Here is a 21,691-nt window from a genome sequence, read left to right on the forward strand (position 1 = left end):
ATAGCGTTACAACAACCACCTTTCTGTAAAGCCTTCAGGGGCGAACTACGCAAAACATCGTATCTGTCAGCCAGGCAGCAGAGAATGCACTGCGAAACATTTCACAGCTCGTACACGCAGCTGTTCCGTGAGAATGCTCGAGCGCCGAGATACGCTATCCACGTATGTATATATATAGCTACGTATTCAGCGCGATAACGTTGCCGCAAATCATCCCACAGCCCACAAAATACACTTCTGGGCAAGCCACGAACACAGTGGGATTCAAAAAGCGCGTCGGAAAAGCTTCGCCTCGCTCTGTTTGTAGTACTAATCGTTCACGAGCGGCTGAAATTGCCTGAGAAAATGAGGTATAGGATATAGTTAGGGAGCGACTTTTTCCGGTTACATGCCTTTCTTAGATTCGGGGGGTAAAAATCGGGCGCAATCTGTAATTCGGGGAGAAATCGGGCGATAATTGTGCCTTCGGGTGTTATCGGTAGTTTTTTTTTTCTCCTCTTGTCTATTAAGTCCTTTCCCAATCTCTTTCTTTTTTTTGCGGGATCGTGACCTTCCAGCGGTAATCCCCGAAGGCATAGACAGTGTTGACACCCATGGGTGTATTGCTGGGAACGTAAGTGACCCATTCTTACATGAGTTATACGTGGCGACCTTTGTTCGTCTTCAGTGGAAACGTTCCTTGAGGATTTCATTGTGACTGGAATTCGGAGAGAAATCGGGTTGAACCCGAATTGGTCGGAGGTCAGTTCGGGGGGTAATAACCGGGCGGAATCGGGTTTAACCCTAAGAAGTTACTCCCTATATAGTGTACCTGACCTGAAGGGAACGAGTCTGGAGACATGGTACCTTTAAATTTAAACGGTACCCGTTTCAAGAGAAAGACAAGTGTGAGGCAACCAAAGTTTCTGGCACCTAAACAATTATCCAAACGAGGCACGTTTCAAGTCTTCGAGACTCAGAGTCCGTTATATAATGGCGACGGCTTAGCAACGCCTTCTAGACCAAGAGACGATCTGCTTTCTCCCTTCGTCGCGTGGACATCAAAACTCACGACGTCGTCTGCTTCAGCCAACTGATGACAGATAACGGACCCAGAAGTACATCACTATGAGTGGCTGCCCATGAGACTGAAGGCAACTCGTTTCCATGCTGCTGAACTCGAGCCTTGTTTAGCACAGATGGCGTTGGCCAGGAACACCATGCACTTGGAAGCTGGTAAATCGGCTTCGGCCGAAAAAATGCCGTTCATTCTCAACCCACGGTCTGATAAGTACGCAATGAACCCTCCTTTCTTAAGGGAGCAAGGAACTGACATTTGACGTGCCTCTACCTCAGAACCCTGTTTCGTTCATAAACAGTCTATCAGAACTCAGAAGCCACTTTGCACAATGTTTTTCCCCTTTGGTGTATTGTCACTGCGCTATCAAACTTACAAAAGCGTCCCGAGAAAGCAGCCATCGGCTCAGCCCGATCTCCTCTGGTGAAGTCAACAGATCCCGCCTGCGTGGAGAGCAGAAGGAACTGCGAACGTCACGTCGACTTCCCTCGTTCACTTACACTCTCTTTGAAGGAGAGGAGGGTGCAAATCAGAGGCCTCTCTCTCGCGCGGTCAGCTGTGATTGCCGTTCCTTGCAAAAGCGCGCGTGCAATTTGTTGCACCACATCTCGTAGCCAAAAAACGACAAATTTATGGAGGGGAATTTCGCCGCTTCTTTAAAAGGCACTCAAAAAAAAGCTCTCCCCACGCTTGAATATACTTTTTTGCCCCCATGCTGGGGCTTTGAACGCAAAGAGGGAAACCTTGCACACGCAAAAAGACCACCGCTTTGCACAGCGAAGCGACAGGTTACAAAAACAGCTTCGCCCACACGGTTACACAAGTGCAACACATAGCTTCGTGAATGAACGCATTCCCCGCCTTATTTAGGTTTTCTATATCAGGCAGGGTTACGGAGTGCCGCGGCGAATAGTAGGACCGTTTCTATTGGTGAGGCACGACGCTGATGTCAATGGACAGCGAGCATTTCTGAATCGTCGTGCTTCATTCAGGCAGGCTGCCTCGCAAGCTACGCAACACTTGGCAGAAGAAGAAAAAAAGAAGTTACTACGCACGTTCTTGGAAACGAGAAGCCAGAGTGAGACGAAAAATAATAATAAATTCGGTTTTGATGTGGTCATTTCGGTTAACATTTACGTCGGTACATAAATATTCTGAAGAATAAGGTTGTACAGAAATTACATTTGACACTATACTGTTCCAACTAACGTGCACATTTTTAATTTTCTTTTTCAAGACGAAGCGCTCTTCGCGAATCAAACCAACCGAATGTTGCTAGCAGTCTTCTATCGTAGCCGTTAATTTTTTTTTTTTCACTCTGCCTACTTAATTAGATAATGCCAATTAGCTAACTTTTAAAATATTGGTTTAGGGGTCGAGGTGTCAATTGGAAAGTTACAGAGCGCTCCGAGAAACACCCGACCCTGTTGTGGGTGTTGGTTGGGGCACCCTGTGTGCCCCATACCCTGGGGACACCATAACGTAATACTGCGCGCGCGGTTAACAGGATTGCCTACACCTCTCAATCGGACATGCAATCAACCGACAGGACAATTTCGTAAGCGTGCTAAAGACCCCATATTATCAATTCTTTTTTCTTGCATGTCAAGTTCAAGTGTTTGGGAGCTGGGAACTAGTCAAGCTAGCTGTAGCTTTTTTTTTTTTTTTAGTTTTCCCCATCAAATATTATTTGATGAAATAAACATTCAATTCAATTCAATAGGCGAGCTCGTACCACGCACACCAATAAAAGACACATTGATCAGAAGACCCAGTGCGTGGCAATCAACTGCCAGATGACTTCCTCTCAACCTCCACATCACACGTGCTATAAATGAAAACCCCATTTATACGTTATCTCGTAGCAATATTTTTCTCTCTGCTTAAAAAAGAAATGGCATTCTGACAAAAACGTCATGCTTCAAACGCGCTGCTTTCCTTAAATTCATTCCTCGCACGTAAAACTACGCCTGTAGCACGCCAGAATCTTCCTCCGAGAAAAAAAAAAGAGCTACCTGTTTTCTTTTCTCTTTGCATGTTCAACACGGAATGGGAGGACGCCGGAAAAAAACCACCAACCGACAAAGATCGAGCACATGTTCGGGTTCAAGGGCGGACCTCGACTGTCGCTCACCGTACACACACGAGGACTAAAATTTATTATAACGAAGAAAGAAGACGAAGAGGAAAAGCCCTCTCCACCGAAGCTCGCCTAAGAACTAAGACCTAACCGGTGCCCTTCCCGATGTCGCCAGTTGGCCTAGCCTATAGCGATCTGGTTTTTTGCAGCATTACACACGCGCGCGAGGGAGAAAAGCGCTGGCTCCACTGTCTTACTGCCATGCACTGCGAAAGAGGAAAAGGGCAACGCAAGTTGTTCTTTGAAAATGAAACAAGAGGGAGATCAAAGTACGCAAAAAAAAAAAAAAAAATTGTGTTAGGCGTCGTTGAAACAATACGGTCGGAGCAGCCAGACGTTCCTCAAGGGAAGTGCGGCCGAACAAAGAGGAGCGTTCACCTGGTCACGCTTTCGCGTTACGTCCCCGGAAAAACTGTTGACTTTCGAACTGGATGGGTTTGACTTCTGGCGCGCCTTCGTGTAATGCAATTTATGTTTCGTTTATTTTGAGTAGCACGGATGACGTTTAACGAATTTTTGAACGCATGACAAGTGAAGCGCTGTACGCACGAATTTTAGGTTCTGTTCTGACGTGCTATTTGGTACGGGGTGTGCAGTTTTGTAACGACAACAACAACTCTATTGTGAGATGATGAATGGGGAGTTTCATCGCCAGGGGGCGACACTTTACCCCACTGCTGGTGGTAATGCGGGGAATGAAATTATGAGCCCCTTCGAAATAAGAATCGAAGTCCTATGGTATCCAGAAAGTTATCCAGTCATGGTATCGAGGTGCTGTTTTTTATTATTATTATTAAGGTTATTATTATTATTTTATATATATTATTCCGTGTTAGCGCCGCGAAGCAACTGTGGCTATGAGCGGCGTACAGACGTGGACAGATGGAGAGAGGATAGCAGCAAGAAGTTGGGAGACAGGGGGAGGTTAGTATGCGTCCTGGGCAGACTTGAGGGGGAACTGTGCCGACATTCGTCTGGAAAGTCTTCGGAAATCCGAGGGAAAACCTCAGACAGCACAGCCGGTGACAGGGTTCGAACCCGTGTCCGTGTCCTCCCAGTCTCAGCGTGGAAAGCGATCATCCTAACCACTATGCCACGGGAGCTGGTAGGTGCTGCGTTGTGCATCGCACGCAAGAGATACAATCCTCGGCGATAGAAGGATTATGCAATCCAGCTGGTGTGAACTTTACGTAGGCAGCATATCCCTGAGGTTGGGGTGAAGACAAGGGGGACGGACTTGTCCTTCACCCAGACTTGGAGGTATCTTGAGTACCGTACTCTAAATACTGTATCTTAAATACTTTCGTTGGTATCTTAGTATCGTACAGAGTACGCTTCGTGAAATGTATTTGTACTGTAATTAAAATACTTTATTTTTTAGTATTTAATACTCAGTACTCTAATTACTCTTTCATTTTTGTCGAATATGCAGACGGGCATTCTTTTCTTTCTTTTTTTTTTTCCCCGCACCTGGCAACAGTTGACCTTTCCAGGCCGTTTCGAAGAAAGACCATGCTGTTGTCGTTTGGCTATGAAAACACCACGTGTGTTCTGACCTTAAACTGGGCTCTCAGGAAACGTTTTTCAAAGTAAGAGAGGACGGTTGTCGGATGAGCACTTTGAAATGCAGCTACTACAGCGTGCAAATAAAGCATATGCCTAATTTGCAGACATATTTTGACACTTCTGTGGCTGTATATTTTTTGAGTATCTTATAAGTACTTTTCATAGTATTTACAACTCTACTCTAAATACTTTCATTTCTAACTATCTTTACTGTATTTTAAAAGCATTTTGCGGTCAGTATTTAGCAACGTGTTTTAAATACATTTTTGTAGTATTTTCTACATGTCTGTTCACCCCATGCTCAGGAACATGCTTGGCCTACGTCGTGCAGTGATGGACAAAAAGTTTATGGAAAACGCTCCGGAGCATATCTTCCCTCAGTGTAACACGCTAGCAGCGAATGGTTCCCTATAGATTTCCAAACAGTGGACTGGGTTACCGAGGCAAGTCTGCACGGTCCCATTCGCTGCCGGCGAATCACTCTGAGGAAGGAATGCCACTTTTGTCCAAACTTTTGTCCAGCACTCTACAATCCTTGTCAACCCACGAATTTCGAGTCGGTATACGTTCCATGAAATCGAGTTACCGACGAATCACTTTGTTGCTGTGTATCTTCGGTACGCAGCGCAACCGCACGTTAGACCACGGAAGGGCGAAGAAATTTCGTGGAAAATTTGAGCTTCGCTCGACAGTTGCTCGACGCAAGACGTGCTCATTATGGTTACAATGACGGGTGCGATTTTTTCTTTTTCTTTTTTTACACGCTCTCTCGTGCAGTGGAACCACGCTGCCATCCAGTACGTACCACCCTATACAACACCACCTCCTACAAACACGCATACATACAAAAAAAATTGTTACGTCAATTACATCACAAAATCTCCCTCTCCCTTTACGCTCTACATCATCATTCGCACCTCACGCAAAAATAAAGAGAACGCACCTCAACCACTCTTCATATCCGGCACCGACAGGAAGAAAATAAAAGAAAACTTTCTCCCGCATTTTTCCTACTTCCGCAATAAAAAAAAAAAAAAGAAGAAGAGAAAAGAAGGACCCGCTCACATTCTTCTTCGCCCAGTAAAAACCAAGCGTCATTTTTAACGAGAACTAAAAACAGAGAGAGAGAGTTAGTTTTCACCCTGCCGAAAAGCAGGCCTCGCGCACAGAGGTGAACGGGGAGGAGGGGAGGACCTCCCCGGATTTAGCAAACGGTCCTTTGCATTCGCTGTCTCCTCGTGTGCGGTGAATCCTCAGGCATTACTCACTGTGACTCACTGACGGCAAAATTAGGTAACACGGCCTCCATGTGCGGGAGGAGAGGAGGAGGAGGCGTCGACACACTCCAATGCTGGCAAGGCTTTAACAATGTTCCGGGGAACAAAGAACGGCATCATCGGACGTCATCGCGGAAGATTGCATTGTGTGGAGGAGTAAAGAGCAAACGTCCTTTGGTTCCACGCAGTCATATAGCTGGGCACATGATGACTGTGCTCGATGATCGCGGATGAGGTTAGACGTGGTGTTTAGGAGAAAGCTAGAGCTACTACAGTTCTTTTCTCAACCTGGGAGGAGGACAATGTATTTTAAGGTAACAATACGAAAAGAAAATATTAAAAACCTAAGTATGTATTCTCATCTGCACACATCTATGTGACCGAACGTATAGTGATGGAGGCATGTCCGGATAACGAATCTGATAACGATGACGTTATCGGGTACTTGTCCCGGTAAAGCTACGCAATTTCGAGGACCGCGCAACAAAGTACATGTTTGAAAGTAACTATTCTGAGAGGGGGGGAGCACACAAAACAGCAAGAGGTCCACGGATCGATTCCCGCCGCCGTCTGTCCGGTTCTTTAGACGCCAGCCATATTTCGACCTTACAGCACACGTGATCATCCTTATAAAGCTCTTTAACCCCTATCTAGAGTTCGATAAGGAAAAAAAGACAAACAAATTTTATTCACATAACCCTACCAACTAATTTTCGAACTCCCCCTCCACCCAACGTTGACGAACGTCTCATTAAAACTCGTTCAACGCAGGGATATGTATACACACCCGTTATCTTTCTCTCTCTCTTTTTTTTCTTTTTTTGCAACACGTCCCTTGAAATTTCTGACATTGCCCAATACAGCTTGGCTACCAACACATATACCCCCGAACATGTACCCGTAAACACCAGAACATCCCCGTAACAACAAACCACAAACACTCCCAACCCAACCTAAATCCATGGAAGCTCTGCACCCCCCAAACCCCTCTTGTCGATTTCTGGGAGCAACTACAGTGGTTCAAAGTTGAGAGACATGGTTGCCCTTTCTCGATACAACTCATGCATGGTAAGGGCACGTTCTCAGAGTGTTCTGTCGTTTGTGTGACCATCAGCACACCTGCCTTCCATCTCCCCCCGCCTCAACACCCAAAAAACCCAGCGAGTCTAAGCTACAGCACAAGTGGCCATTATGTGTCTCCCTCCCTCCCTCTCAGGTAAGGAAAGTCGTCTGGAGGGGGGAGGGAAGCATTGGGAGCCGCCAGGGTACCTACTGGAAGAAGAATTTCCCCTTCGACGTTCACAGAACCGACATACTTTAGGTCTGCAGGGAAGAGAGGGAAAAAAAAAAAAAACGCAAACGTACGCTAATGACCGGGAAATGGTATAATTTTGCAACAATGCCGCCACATTCTCCTCCCATCTCTCGTCCTCTTTTGTTCGCAACTTTTGTGCTCGTTAGTTTGTGTCGCGGCACCTTCTTATCAGATAGCAAAATGATAGAACAGATGCCGCGTAGATACGCTGCTAGGTAGTACATGGAAGTCCCGGCACTACACAAGGAGTGTATAGTCACAACAGTGCGTTTGAGTACATCGTACGCTGTATCGCCATTGCGTACGTAGGGGATAGCGTCGGTGGTTCTGCGCAAAACCACCACGCTATCCCTTACGTGCGCAAAGGCAATAGCGTGCGATGCACTAAAAGTATCTAATATTGACTACGAGCACTGCTGACACCACAATCAGTAGAGCTCGTTTCTTCTCTCTCCCTCTTTCAACGTTGGTTTCGCTCTTGTTTTTTTTTTTTTTTTATTTGTCAATATCTTGTCTTGTCTGGCAATATCGTCTTTGGTTTTTACTTGGAATTGGTGAAACCACTCGTAATTACTCTGCAGCACTGAAATTCGATGCCTCATAGGCAACATCCCAAAATTTCTGAAAAAAATATTGTTTCGCTAACAATTTACTACGAACGGAAATAATGGGGACAGTAGAAAACGGCATAGCTATTCGGAAAAGCAGGCTCAGAGCCACCTGGATTGAAGGCGGCGAGGTGGATATATATAAACGAGAGCAACGCTTCACACACGATTGCAAACGCACAGGTTTGCGACTGCGAATAGCTGTCCGTGCGGGCTTGTTTCAAATGCTAACGTCGCCACAAAACGTGGTTGTGATTGGAACGTCCACGATTACGTCACGTCCAGTAGCGATCGCCCCTTTTTGTTTAGTCTACGGAAGGCGACGGCAGTTTCCGCGTTGACATCTATACGAATAAAACCAGATGGAAGCAGACGCCGAAATGCAGCCTTTCTCCAAACGCCAGCTCCAGCCGATGTAATTCGCATCCGAGCAACGGGAATTCCAACGTAAGAGCAGGATCGAGCAAAAAAGAAATATATGGGGAACGGGTAAGCGGAGCGGACGAAAACCGGTCGGCCTTTTCTGGAAACGTGACGGCCGGCGCGTTCGCAAGCAGGCGGCAGCCACCGCTGAAGTTCTCCATAAAGAGGGCGCTGGTGCATCCGACAACGCAGAACAGTCGTCTGCTATGTATAAAAAGAAAAAGTAAGTCTAAGGGAGAAAGGTCATCGTCACTGGCTCTCTCTCTGAATTCAAAATGTATGCGAAGCAATTTAATTTTCCGTTTGGATGCGAGAGAAAGAGAAGAGACCGGGAGTGGTTAGTGCTTGTTTGTCTTTATTTTCCTCTAGAGAGTGGTTCCGGAATGAAGCGGAGAGATGTATGCAAGCAGACGACAGTTATGCAAATGATTTTGAAAGAAGGAGAACGCATGAGCAGACCTCATATGCGAGAGCTATGAGTATATATCTGAGACGCATAGACACGACAAGCAGAAAGTTGCATCGGGCTCGTTTGGTGCCGCTGCTTAACGTTCACAAGACACGCGAAACGTGTTCGATTGTCGTTGTTGGATAAAAATATTCTCTCATCTAAACGTCTCAGCTATCATTAGTGAGTTCTAGTGCATCGTATGCTGTCGCCTCTGCGTACGTTAGGGGTAGCGTTGTGGACCTGCGCGAAGCTCTCGGTTTTGAGCCTGAGCAGAAATACCAGCGCTATCCCTTACGTACGCAAAGGCGATAGCGTACGGTGCAGTAAAACTCACACCGTAAATCAAAATATCGTATACTATAGTAACGTTGCAATATTTATACGACAAAACCCCGTAGAAGAATCTCCACACAACACAGCAAGGACTGTTCTGCACAGCAGTAGGACGAACTTACGTTGAATGTCACGAAACTGACTACACATCAACGAAGAGTCAATCAGGTAATACGAGGCTCAGACCACCACCACACTCATCTCAAAGTCCACTTATGAGCTCTAAATCCACAATACAGTCGACCCTCGATTTATGAACACCCTCGGTTCCCCGAAAAATCGTTCATAAATCGAGGGATTCATAAATCGAAAATTCCTTTAAGTGAGTACTATCGAGCAAATGGAACAGTATTTCCGAGTTGGTATTGTGTTTATAATGCAATATATTGTGTAATTTTGCTTTCGACCATGCCTTCTGCTGTATCAATCTCACAAAGCACAGATGTTAGCGCATTCACACTCTGTTTATTATGCAATACTAAATAGTTTAATTTTGCTTTGTACGATGCCTTCCGCTGTGTCAATCTTGGAAAGAGGAGATGTCAGCACATTCGCGCTCAACTGGTCTCGGATTTCCTCTGGGGTTTTTAACCTACGTTTATTAATCTCCGGGTGACAGCGGACACCTTATTCATGAATTGAGGTCAGGAACACTTCTGCAAAAACCCGTTTGTTGTTCGGATTTCGAGGGTTAAGAACCGAGGGTGCAATACCTGGAAAACGTTTTGTCTTTTCAGGCGTCATTCATACGACCACAAATAATCGTTTGAAGGTTTTTGTTGGCCTCGGAACGATCCGTTCATAAATTGAGGGCAAAAACGCTGGGCAGCTCCTAGTTGGTTCCCAGAAATTCCATTCATTATTCGAATATCGAGGTTCATAAAACGAGGGAAAAATGCATGTAAAAAGTTTGGTTCCTCGTGCTAGTGTTCATAAAACGAGGGAATTCATAAATCGAGGGTTGACTGTAAATCTCTCACACAAACGCCTTTCACCTAGCATTGCGTTCCTAGGTGTGTGTACTAAAAGGCTTAGCCGCTGCGTACGCCTGTGCGAAATGTAAACAATGCTACAGTTGTCAACACGTTTTGTGTTTCCTAAGCCGCTGCTGCCGCTAATTCAAAACGAAGCTATGGGACGCCTCCAGCAGCAGAAAGCTGCTCTGCTGCCATGTTCGCGTGTTGCTGCCGCCGCACGGCTGCTGCTTTGCTGCTGCTGCTTTGCTGCTGCTGCTCGCATAAAGCTATGGGACCCGGCCCTTATCCTCCCACTGTCCGCTATCCGCAGTCACTATCCGAAATTTTCTCACGCTACGACTGCAGTTTGACCTCATAACTCTCAATCCTCTCCTTCGCTGCCGTTTAGCATCAGGCAGCTCGTGCCAAGCACGTGATCGTCGAGGCAGCGGTCGAACGAGATTAGAGCGACGCCGAAACCCGAAATTTTTAATCCTCCCCGAGGGCGATTACTGGCGAAGAGCGCTGAAACAGAAAGGGACTCCCCGCTGAGATTGAAGCAATATAGGAATCGCTGGCCAGAAACACTTCCCATATAGCCACCGCACTTCCGGGTCGGTCGGCCGGTCGGATGTGCGCACTTGCACGATGGCGAGAGCCAGAGGGGCTAACTCCTGCATAATTACGAACTCCGTTGCTTCAGAGTGGAAAGAGTGACAAAGTGCGCGCATAATGGTGCGGTGAAGTCGGCGAGAGATAGAGATAGAGAAACGATACGGTGGAAGCAAATAGTAATAGTGCAGCTTTCTATTTTACTCTTGTATCTATTAACGTTGATTACATCTCATTAAACGTACCACTTATTCTCGATCTTGCAGAAATTCAGTGAACAGCCACGCTGCTTTTCTCCTACTTTTCGTGCACCTATGTGGTCGAACGTTGGCCCTTTAACGTAATGAAATAGTGCAAATGGAAGTAACGCAAAAATCATTGCGGATTCCGCCACAAATACCAATCGACAATAAGAACGAATGACCAACAAAAAAAAAAGAAAAAGAAACACGTGTACATAGCCCTGAAACGGAGGAAGTTAGTCACTACTCGCTCAAAACAAATAGCCTGCACAAAAGACGCGAGAGAAAAAAAAACAGCGAGCAAACAAACATTATAACGAACGTGCATCATTCTCAAAATACAAAGCCGGCCGCCGATAGCACTGCAAACGTCCTTGATCACGTGACAGAGGAGCCGATGCGGAGGGAGAGGGACGATGAAGGGCAACAAGGAAGAGGGGAGTAAAAACGCTGACCTACTGACACACCTAGCCACTGAAACGGCGCACAGCACCTCAATACACGTACCTTCGCCTGACGACCACCATTTACCGCCTTTCACCGTACGCAACAGGCACGCAGACATTCAAAACACACGGCTGTCATTACGGCGACTCTCCCGTTTCTGCAACTCGATTTCTCCTTCGGGAAAGTAGCACTTAAAATGCCAACGTGAGAACCCGTACGCTTAGCAACTCTGGATGGATTTTCAGCCTACTTGCTGTTTGCGAAGCGAACCCAACCACCCCCTCACAATTAGCAGACGACGCTTCCCCCAAAGCAGTGTCGTCTGCATCTGCAAGAAGGGTAACTTCGGTCTGCCTCGGCTATGGTGTCTGTCTCTGTACAGATCTCGCCTGCAAACGTGACAAGTGAAAGGGTGGTAGTGACAGTGTGGCACTGCAGCCCATTTGGTAGCGAAAGCTCTCGGGCTACCAAGAGTTTGCAGCTACGTGTTCATGCAGTTTTCTGGCGCGAGACTGAACAAAATAATAGTAATAAAAAAGGAAAACATGTTCGTTGCCACGCTTCTGCGCTAAAAACTTGAGGTGAATGGTTTTTTCTCGCAGTCTTGTTTTCGAATCTAGGACAACTACTATATTCCACTTCAAATGCTTAATTTTTCCAGCAGCAAAAACAAAGTATCACTTTTTTTCTCTCTAGAGGTTGAGCTCTTTCTGTTCCATTTCCTCGATCGGTAGCTGTTGGTTATGTATAGTTAACACCTGTGAATGAACTTTCAGAAGCGCTGCAATACTCCTTCAACCAAACTTAGAAAACGAGGTAAGCTTCAAACTTACCAGTATGAAAAAAAAAAAGCAAAGAAAAAAAAAAACGACAAAAAGGAAATGAAAAGACGCACATACATTCTCCATTGACTACACACACTACAAGGCGATGCAAAAAAAATGATCCTCAGCTAATTTCACGACGTCCAAGCTTGTTAGGCTTGCACTTAATGCTGTAATACAAAATGAGAAAGAAAGAAGAAGAAGAAAGAAAGAAGAAGAAAAAAAACATCACGAGCGACATCTCGTCAGAGAGCGGACGTATTTCAGAGAGCATTGCACAACTTACAGGACAACATGAGGCACATGTCACTACTCTGATGCACGACCCTTCTGGCTCGGCGGAATAACATGAATAATTAACGCGGATCATAGAAGGAAGTGATGCGATTCCAGTTATCAAGTTCGCGTTCGCAAAAAAGTGCGGGTCTCGCCGACAAACGTGACGTCATTTGGGATGCATGCATGCATTCCCCCTTCAAGCCGGAAGTCGGCTTTGCAGACGAGATCCGTTACATGGGGATTAAGCGAAAAACAGAGTGTGCTGAATAATTGTGTAGCTGCGAAGATTACACCTCATTAGCTGGAAAGGTTCCGCGTCTACCATGGCTTTTCTGCTGCACTGTTCGAAGGCCACGCGCTTTGTAAATATTTGGTTGGCGCTACCTTGAGCAATCGGGGGTTTCGTATTTGTGACACGGGGAACCCCGCACCTTCTGCGGGTCGAACCAAGCAATGCAGAGCAAGTGTCAACCAAGGCAGATGGAGAGAGGACAGAAGGAAGGAGCGGGAGACAGAGAGGTTAGTATGCGCCCTGGGCCGACTTCATGGGGGACCTCTGCCGACATCCGCCCGGAAGGTCTGTAGGAAAACCCAGGAAAAAAACCCCAGACAAGCACAGTCGGAGCGGGGAGAAATATATCGGAACATGAGAGAACTGATGTTCTGGGGCTGGAACAACATAGAAGGGATAAACACATGCAAGGCAATGAAAAAATGGCTAGGAAGCAAGCGAGCTGGTGAAGATGATGCATAATGTAAAAACCCCGGGACTAGGGAACACGTGTTGTTCGTGTGTGTCTTGTGTGTTCGTGTTGTGTCTGTCCCTTCGTGTTCCCTAGTCTCGGGGGTTTTTACATTATGCAACATACAAGGCCTCACATTGCCTAAGAAATTAACGATGAAAGATGGAAGTCACTGGAAAGGTTAGCTAGCTGTAGGACTTGTTGTTCCCCAGCCTCAGAACATCAGTTCCCTCTTGTTCAACAATTGCCGCTTGCGTCGATCCCTGTCGTATGAATGTGTGTATGAGTGTGCAAAAATGTAAGAGTGAAAGGAGGATGAGTGAGAGAGAGAGAGTGACTGGTTTGTCCCTTCAGATGACGCACCCTGGAAGTCGCTGAGAAGGCGTGTTAGCTTAGCTCAATTGGTAGAGGCCCTGGACCGGTAATCCCGAAAGATGTGGGTTCGTGTTCTACAGCTGGCTAACCTTTCCAGTGGCTAACCTTTCCATCTTTCATCGTTATATCGAAACATGTTTACGTATATGCCGATCCCCTTATTCTTTTGAAGTGTCTGACATCCCATTGCTTACGTTTGATTTGACAGCTTCCTTTGTCGCATCGTTTCCGTAGAGTGCTTCCGGCAAACTGTAACTCCTCGTTATCTCCAAGAAGTGTAATCGGGATGGAAGTGGCACGAACGACGGCGCAGGTCATCTGGTTTTATCGGGCACGCATCCGACTGAACGCAGTTGCTACTGGTTGATACTGCAGCATACACTTGACATGTAGCACTCACTAAGCATGTGTTGCACGTAAGACAGTGTCGCGGGCATCATCATGTTTGTGATAACTAGAGCGCGGATTTTCTTGCAAATGCATGTTTTTTTTTCTCTCTCTCGATATAGCTTCTTATCTGGACGATGAAAAAAAAAAACACTTTGTTCTTGGTTTGGGACCATTCAGAAGGGTTCTTCTTTTTTTAATGTTAGCGCCGCGAAGCAACTGTGCTTATGAGCGACGTACAGACGTGGACAGATGGAGAGAGGACAGCAGGATGGAGTCGGGGACGGGGGGTTATAGTGTGCGTCCTGGGCCGACTTCAGAGGGGAGTTTTCCGACATTCGTCTGGAAAGTTTTCAGAAAACCTCAGACAGCACAGCCGACAGGGTTCGAACCTGTGTCACCTCCCAGTCTCGGCCTGAAAAGCGATCACCCTAACCACTATGCCACGGGAAGGGTTCTACGGTGCACATAAACGCACGTTTTGCACGTTGTGGCATATTTCGCACGAAAGCGAATGAGAAGTGCATATTTCGCCATATTTTCGGGTTGCGAGAGCTTACTTCTTTTTTTCATGGACGGTTTTGTTGGTTTCGGAACGGCGTTGGGCCGTCTTTCGCGAAAATTCTGATCGGGATCGAATATTCTCCACGTTTCGACACATTGCTGTTACGAAGGCGGGCAGCGTTCGCATTTTAATCGGCACGATGTAGTACCGAACGCAGAGCCACGATGAAACAAGCCTGAGCATGGGCAACACGAAAACCACGAACATACGTGTATGTTGTGTATGGTAGTCTGCTGTGGCCAGTGTATCGCTTTGAATTACTATTATTATTATTATTGTTTGTTCTCCTTCTAAACTGATAGTGTGCAAAGGCTGTTGTTAGGTTTTACTGTACCGTTTACCCATGTAACGACCGCTAGTGATCCCTCGGGTTTTGGAATAATAAATAAATGTTTTTGTTTTGTTTTTCACGTTGCCTAAGCTCATGCTTGTTTCGTTGTGGGTATCGTCCATCAGCTAGCCTGCGTTTACGCTATTTTATCACTCACGAACGCAAGTTTTTAGCTCCATCATTTATATCCGTGGCGCAATTAGTCTTTATTGTGTGCTGCAGAACGAAGGCGGCTTTGTTTTACCGTGTTATCCCTAATAAAACACTCACTGTTGTTTAAATATGCGTTAGGGGCATTGCTTTTGTACCAAGAACAATGAAAAGCACTGTGTATTTCGAAGATTTTCAATGCATATTTCGGGAGTTTTTAGTGCATATTTTTCTGCGCTCTAGTGGTGACTATTGTTAAGCTATCGTTTCAATGTTTTAAATGGAACCGCTGACTCAGATGTATGGACAGAAAGGGTTATTTCGTCAAAAGGTCCTTATAGTTGCGTTCTGGACACATAGTCGCTTTAATGAGGCGACATAAATGGCTGGATTCGCAAACACTGCACAAATCCATGCAACGTGATAAATGTATCACGTATTCGACGACTTGCTCCAAATCCTTTTAGTGTTCAACACATCCTTTAATGAAACTCTACACAACACTTTCGGACGTATGATTTTGTAGTAGCGATGTCCAAACGATGTACATATCTCCTACAGCTCTGATCAACGACTATCAGTCGCGTCAACTACAAGATGCCACTCCAGCGGAGGAACAAAAGTGAGCTAGCCGTCAAGATTAGAGCTTCGGGCGAACGCTTATATCAATAAGTAACCCACAGATAACCGTCTACCACGAAAGAGAGCACCTGTATATTGTCCCATACACTTCCTGCACTCATTGCAAAGACAACGACCGTGTATCGATTTGGCCGCTGATTTATTGTTTTCTTTCCATCGCTGGTTGCGCGATAGCCGTTGCCACTTCCGGTGGCGCGGATGACGACTATGGCTGACGTCACAGGAACCGAGAAATAAGCGCAAAATAAAATAACCGGAGGCGCAGAAGCGCAAATAAAAGCAAAATAACCAGAGTATATATATGTGCGTGCATACAGATAAGAAAGTACGGGAGTAAACAATAACAACTGACCATATCATACTAGACACGACAAGTTAAACGCACAACTAAAGACAATAAAAAAAATAATAACAGCAAAAAAAAGGGAAAAATCTAGCACTCGCAAGTGAATAAGATAAGTATTTAACGAGACTGAATGTTAAATAAATTATTTGAATGTTTCTTGTTTGAATGTCTAAATATTTATCTTAGGAAGACGATAGTTCACAACCACAACGATACTATCTGTCCAGTTCAGGCCCTAATGATGAACGGGTAAGACGATAATTTTCCGCCGCATGAAGACTATCAGTATCAATTTCACCACGAACAGGCAATTTAATTGCGTCCCCCCCCTCTCCCCTACTCTATGGAGTTCTTAGAAAGTGTTGAACTGTGTAATATGTGAAGTAACGCAACAACATCTGACTGCAAAGAATTGCCGGACGATAAGCGGGTGTCCAGACCATATAACCGCCAGTCTTATCGGGCGGGCCACCGATAGGAGAGAGGGTTGGCGACTGAAGGGCAGACACCGTCAAGGACGAAGAAGTCGATAAACACATACAAAACGCAAGTTGGGGGAAAACCGGCTAAAAATTCCCATGTGCGCCGCCCCTGCACACTCCTTTATTATATATATTGTCTCGTTACACCCCTGCCGTGCCTCAGCGGGGCTTGTTTCTTTGAGTGAACGTGTTGTTGGCTTTCCTTTGCTCGCATGTTAACCGCGTCACACTAGCTTTCATCGGTGAGTATGCGATTGGGATCGCAATGCAGTTGACGTATACGCAGACGTATGCGTAGCTTGAGTATTGTGTTGTCCGCATATGTATTTACGTTCAATCTGTCGGGTTGTAGATGTTGCCCTTTTCAATAACTCTTACACCCCATGGGGACAGAAAAATAAGGTCGTGTAACAGGGAGGAAATGTGATGCGCTGCTATGACATGACAATGTTAAGCATGGTGTATGCTACGTCGCAGGTTCAAAAACGGCATTCAGACGGCCAGTTTCATGTAAAGAGTTCGCTAACATACATTAACATGCCAACGCATTCGGTGGAACGCTACATGTGTATGTTTGCGGTCATGCCACCTAGCCGTACTCCAGTGAATACAACCGAAGCACCGCTAAACAAATCACAATGACACACGTCTACGTCATTTCGGTTTCTGCTTTGACAGTGATGCTACCTCTACAATATTTGCTCTGGCATCGCCCTCTGTCAAGTTGACATGCCCCTAGGTACCAGGATCGTAACAGAAACAAAACGAAAAGCCGGCAGGAATATATCCCTCCGGGTTCATCACCCACCTGTTCGCAATCCAAGGAAACGCCTGCGGAGGCAGCGACATCGCCATCGCCCCCGCATCACGTGATACAAACGCCGCTGAAACACCACCCTGTTTGAACGAAGCCGCCGTCGCTGTATCCAAACTCAACACGGTTCTCAAATAGAAGGACTATATATCCACAAATGCACACCACTTTTTTGATTTTTTCGTCACACCTTCACAACACACTAACGACGAATCCAAGTCGGTCAACAAACCCTTCGCAGGACTCAACCATCGTGGTCTCTATAATCAGGTTGTATCCAATCAGAGCAGCACCTTTCACAACTCTCCAATACTGCAACTCACACCAGCCGATCTGTCATGGACACGATCCTGCCCAGCGTAATAGACGACACCAATGAGCAGACGACGCGAACGCTTGAAGGTCACCAAATACCACTCGTCTTTCCACAAAACGAAAGCAGACGACACTTCCACAAGTGATCCGACGTGATGATCTGCTCGAAAACTCAAAGCAGACGATCGCCGTATGGTATCCAACAAGGTTCAAAGTAATCGCAGACGGCCAGCGTTGCTCACCGCCATGCTGTGATCTGAAACCTTCGCCCTCCCTCCAGAAAGGGGAGCAGTAAGAAGCGAGGAGGAAAGGGACAACAGAGATGGCGGCGCGTGCGCGCCACGGGATGGAGGAGGAGAAGCGGAATGGACGATGACGTAATGGGACGTCATCCGTGACGCTACGAAACACCGCTATGTCACGAAGGAGCGCGCAGGTTGTGTGACGGAGGAAAACATGGATGTGTTGCGCGGGCCTTTGTTTGATTACTTGTGTTTGACGAAGAGTTTGCGAATTAAATCGATTATTTTCGTGACGACGGAGACATCCGTTCACACGTTGAACCGATGGTTTGTGTCGTGCGCAAGTGAGATGAAGCCGGCATACGGGATGTGTGCATTCATAGGCTGAAATGATGTGATTGCTGATCTTCCTGAAAATAACGTTCGAAGGAAATTTACTGTAACTTTTGGGATGGAAGTTTATGACTAGCTATGTTTTCAATTTTTCACGTAGTTATCTGTAGCAATATAAAATCATTGGGTGACAAAAGCCCAACTACCACGTCGAGTTGCGGATTTACTTGATTAATGGGTTCGAATAACTTGATGGTGTGTACCAGGGAAGGGAGACGGGAAACTACATTCGATTTCAAAGAAAGATTATCACATAAAGGCGGCGAGCTCAATCTGTCGTGTTTCTGCGACTTTTTGAATCGTAAAAACAATTATGAAATTCTCAACGACCGACGATGACTAGCGAATTTTCAATATTTGCCGTAACTTCCTTTTCTGCAACGTCAACCTGCATTTGCAAAATATGCCTCTTGAAAAAAAAAAACAGTACTCAAATGCACGTTTCTTTCATTACACAGAACTAAGTCTCACGTAAAACGGTTCGTTCCGGACACAAAACGAGTTTCCTCTCTTTCCCATGCCAAGGCTAAGCGGAATAACTCCCCTTGTCAAGTATACCAGAATAACTGCACCCGATAGCCGTTACGACGCCGATGACGTTGGGTGGGCACACGCTTTCACCACTGCCATACACTCCGAGCGAGTGCACGAATAACCGCTTTGATCTCCGCCTGTACACCTGATCGATCTCTCGAATCAGCTACCAACAACAGCACGGCGGACATCGTCTCCCACGCGTTGCTTCTCGGAGCAAAAACCCCAAACCCACGCAGGAACTGGAGCACTTTCCAAAAATAGAACCTTCCGCATCTATTTCCAGAAGCTCCCGGGCTCCTTTTTGGACCGCAGCGCCACCACGCGCACGCTACAACGTCACTCATGACGTCAACACAATTCCGTCCCCCTCCTCCGCATTGGCGGGCCTTCTCCTGACGTCACGGCGAGACAATAGCAACAAAAATTCCAGACACGTTTCCAATTAAGACCTAAAAGCGTGGGCCTCTAAAAGCATTTCAGTCTGAGGGGCACAACGCGCGATTGCGTCATTTGCTTCGACTGAGTAGTTAATGATGAGGACGGGTCTATGGGTATCTTTTTTTTTAAAAAGTTTAGGATGTCGTATTAGCGTAAGTGAATATTTTGCCAGTATTACTAATTACTGAAAAATGACAAATGAAAGGCAATAGGCTACAGGAAAGGTAATTTCGATTCAAAACACCACATTCTTTGCTGGTTCATTTATAACTGGTCCATCGAGACAAAAATGCACGCTTTCATAAACAGTAGAGTTATCCCATACGCCGTACGTCGACTACACGACCTCCGTAGCCTAAAAAATAAAAAAAAAAGTGTGTGCCCCCATAAGGTACTTCCGTGTGTCATAGTATCGAACCTGTTGTGCACGCGTAACCCAGAGGACTGTAAAACAGGATTTGTCCCCATATCGTCTCGTTCGGGAATGTACACACTTTTCGAATAACGAAATTAGACTTATCTACTTACCACTTCCTCGCTGTACTCACTCACTCCGCATTTATCGTACTTACACGCTAACTTATTGGACTGGCTTATTGTCACTTATTCACTACAGACTCCTTCTACGATCATATTTCGCGGGTTCATTAATTTACTATCGCTTTTACCTCGGTAAAAAGCGACTTAGCCTCAAAGGTGCACGCGGAAGGGTTGGCTCCTATATTAAAAAGCGAACCGAACTGCCGCGCGCGTACATCATTTTCCTTGCTTCAATTTATCAAAATGCACTTTCCAGGACTGTTCCGATGTGATGCATTAGGGGACGAACTATCTGGAACGAATACAGTTTCGCCATCACTCATCGTCATTTATCAGGAAAGATGGGGTTAGCGGAAACCACAAAAGGCAGCGGCGCAACGCCCCGGTTGTTAGCAATATTAAATTTTGCTTTCGCTCGACCGATGGCAGCGCCACCGCGATTGCGAGATTGATTGCGGCGCTTCGCCAACTTCCTTTTTTGTACACATACACGTGTTCTACGAACAAAATGCGGGCTGGGCGAGTGAGTGCATGTAGCTGGAGCATGCCCCTTAACCGGACGGGTATTTATTATCGTGGACGTGCAGTGCACTGACCATCAACAGCGCACATAACTGACAACAAGAACCAGGACGGTGTGGGCGTTATAAGTATGTCTACTGTCTGCCTGGACATCTGTTCTGCCGCCGCCGCCGAGTCGGTATCATGTTCATTGACCACTTGCAACAGCAGTACCGTTGCACTGTGGGTTCGCGCACAGATGGGGCGATATAAAATTCAATTTGAAAAGGGTTGTGTGTGCGTTTGAAGGACGGAACGAATGAAGCTGAATGTACTTCTTTATGAAAAAAAAATCTATTTTTTAGACGACATTCACGGATGTCCCGACTGTCTTCGGTGGAGTGAAGCTGGAACTACGCCACACAATGTGGTAAAAAAATGTAAAGTTGCAAAAAGAAAAGGAAAGTACCAGCCCTGAAAAAAAAAAAAAAAAGCAGCCAGTATGTGCCCGAAAAAATAGAACAGTGCAGTTGCGTGACAGAGCTCAACAACGCCGCCGGCCTCTTAAGAACAGTCACATAAACTGTCGAAGACATTTCGTGACAGCGCAGGAAACGTATGACAAGATGATGATGATGATGATTCGGTGTTGATTTGCTATTACGATACACACACAGGTGATGACACAGAGCAAGGCTTCGGAGAAAATCTCGGCCCACACACATCTCTTGAATCTGTATGTTTTCTTCGACTTTCACAATAACCAAAGAGGGAGTAACCCGAGACAGGGACTCCATCCCCTAACCCGCCCTTGCCCCTTTGCCGTTTCGCAATCACCCCTAGCCAGACAGGCCGGACACAAAACTTTCATCACACTCCCTCGAAGCCACGATCGTCATCGTTGTCAATACTGGCCGGGATAAAGAAACAAAGCAGACGTCGCAGCCACCAAGAAAGAAGACGAGGCCACTGCGTCTCCAGGAAATGTCTAAAACGAAAATTTTTCACATTCCTACAAAGTCGAAAAACATAAAGCAGAAGATCCACTTTCGTCGAGACATATCGACTGCTTAGGGAGATGCACGAAAAAAGAAAAAGTAGGAAGGGAGAGAGGGGGGAGGGCAGAGAATGAGGAACGCGTTCAGCATTGGTGCAACGACCTCTCGTTTCGAAGCTCAGTGATGGTTAAGAAGAGCGCCTGAACGGCTCTGGGAGTCCCCGACTGTCTGACCTTCTTTGTGCTGCCGAAAACGGGAACTATTATTTGTCCCCAGCTTCGCGTTCCCTGTTTGTATTTTCGTACAATAATATTTGTGTGTCTGTAAAATTAGATATCTTTCAATAAGTTATTTCAATCAGG

General features: G+C 46.1%; 1 protein-coding gene across 5 annotated transcripts in view; it reads right to left on the bottom strand.

Annotated features, from left to right (window-relative positions):
* Positions 1–21,691, bottom strand: part of LOC135394873 (AF4/FMR2 family member 3-like) — a 161,811-nt gene that overhangs the window by 89,610 nt on the left and 50,510 nt on the right. For 3 of the 5 annotated variants that reach the window (XM_064625911.1, XM_064625909.1, XM_064625908.1), the window contains exon 1: positions 17,360–17,948. The exons of 1 other annotated variant lie outside the window; for it this stretch is intronic. In XM_064625911.1, coding sequence (XP_064481981.1) covers positions 17,360–17,406 — 47 coding nt within the window. In that variant the 5' untranslated portion in view covers positions 17,407–17,948. Of the gene's footprint in view, positions 1–17,359; positions 17,951–21,691 lie in introns of those variants that run through there. One more of the 5 variants, XM_064625913.1, reaches the window with a different exon arrangement.

Source organism: Ornithodoros turicata, chromosome 5, assembly GCF_037126465.1.
Source record: "Ornithodoros turicata isolate Travis chromosome 5, ASM3712646v1, whole genome shotgun sequence".
In the NCBI taxonomy this organism is placed as follows: domain Eukaryota; kingdom Metazoa; phylum Arthropoda; class Arachnida; order Ixodida; family Argasidae; genus Ornithodoros; species Ornithodoros turicata.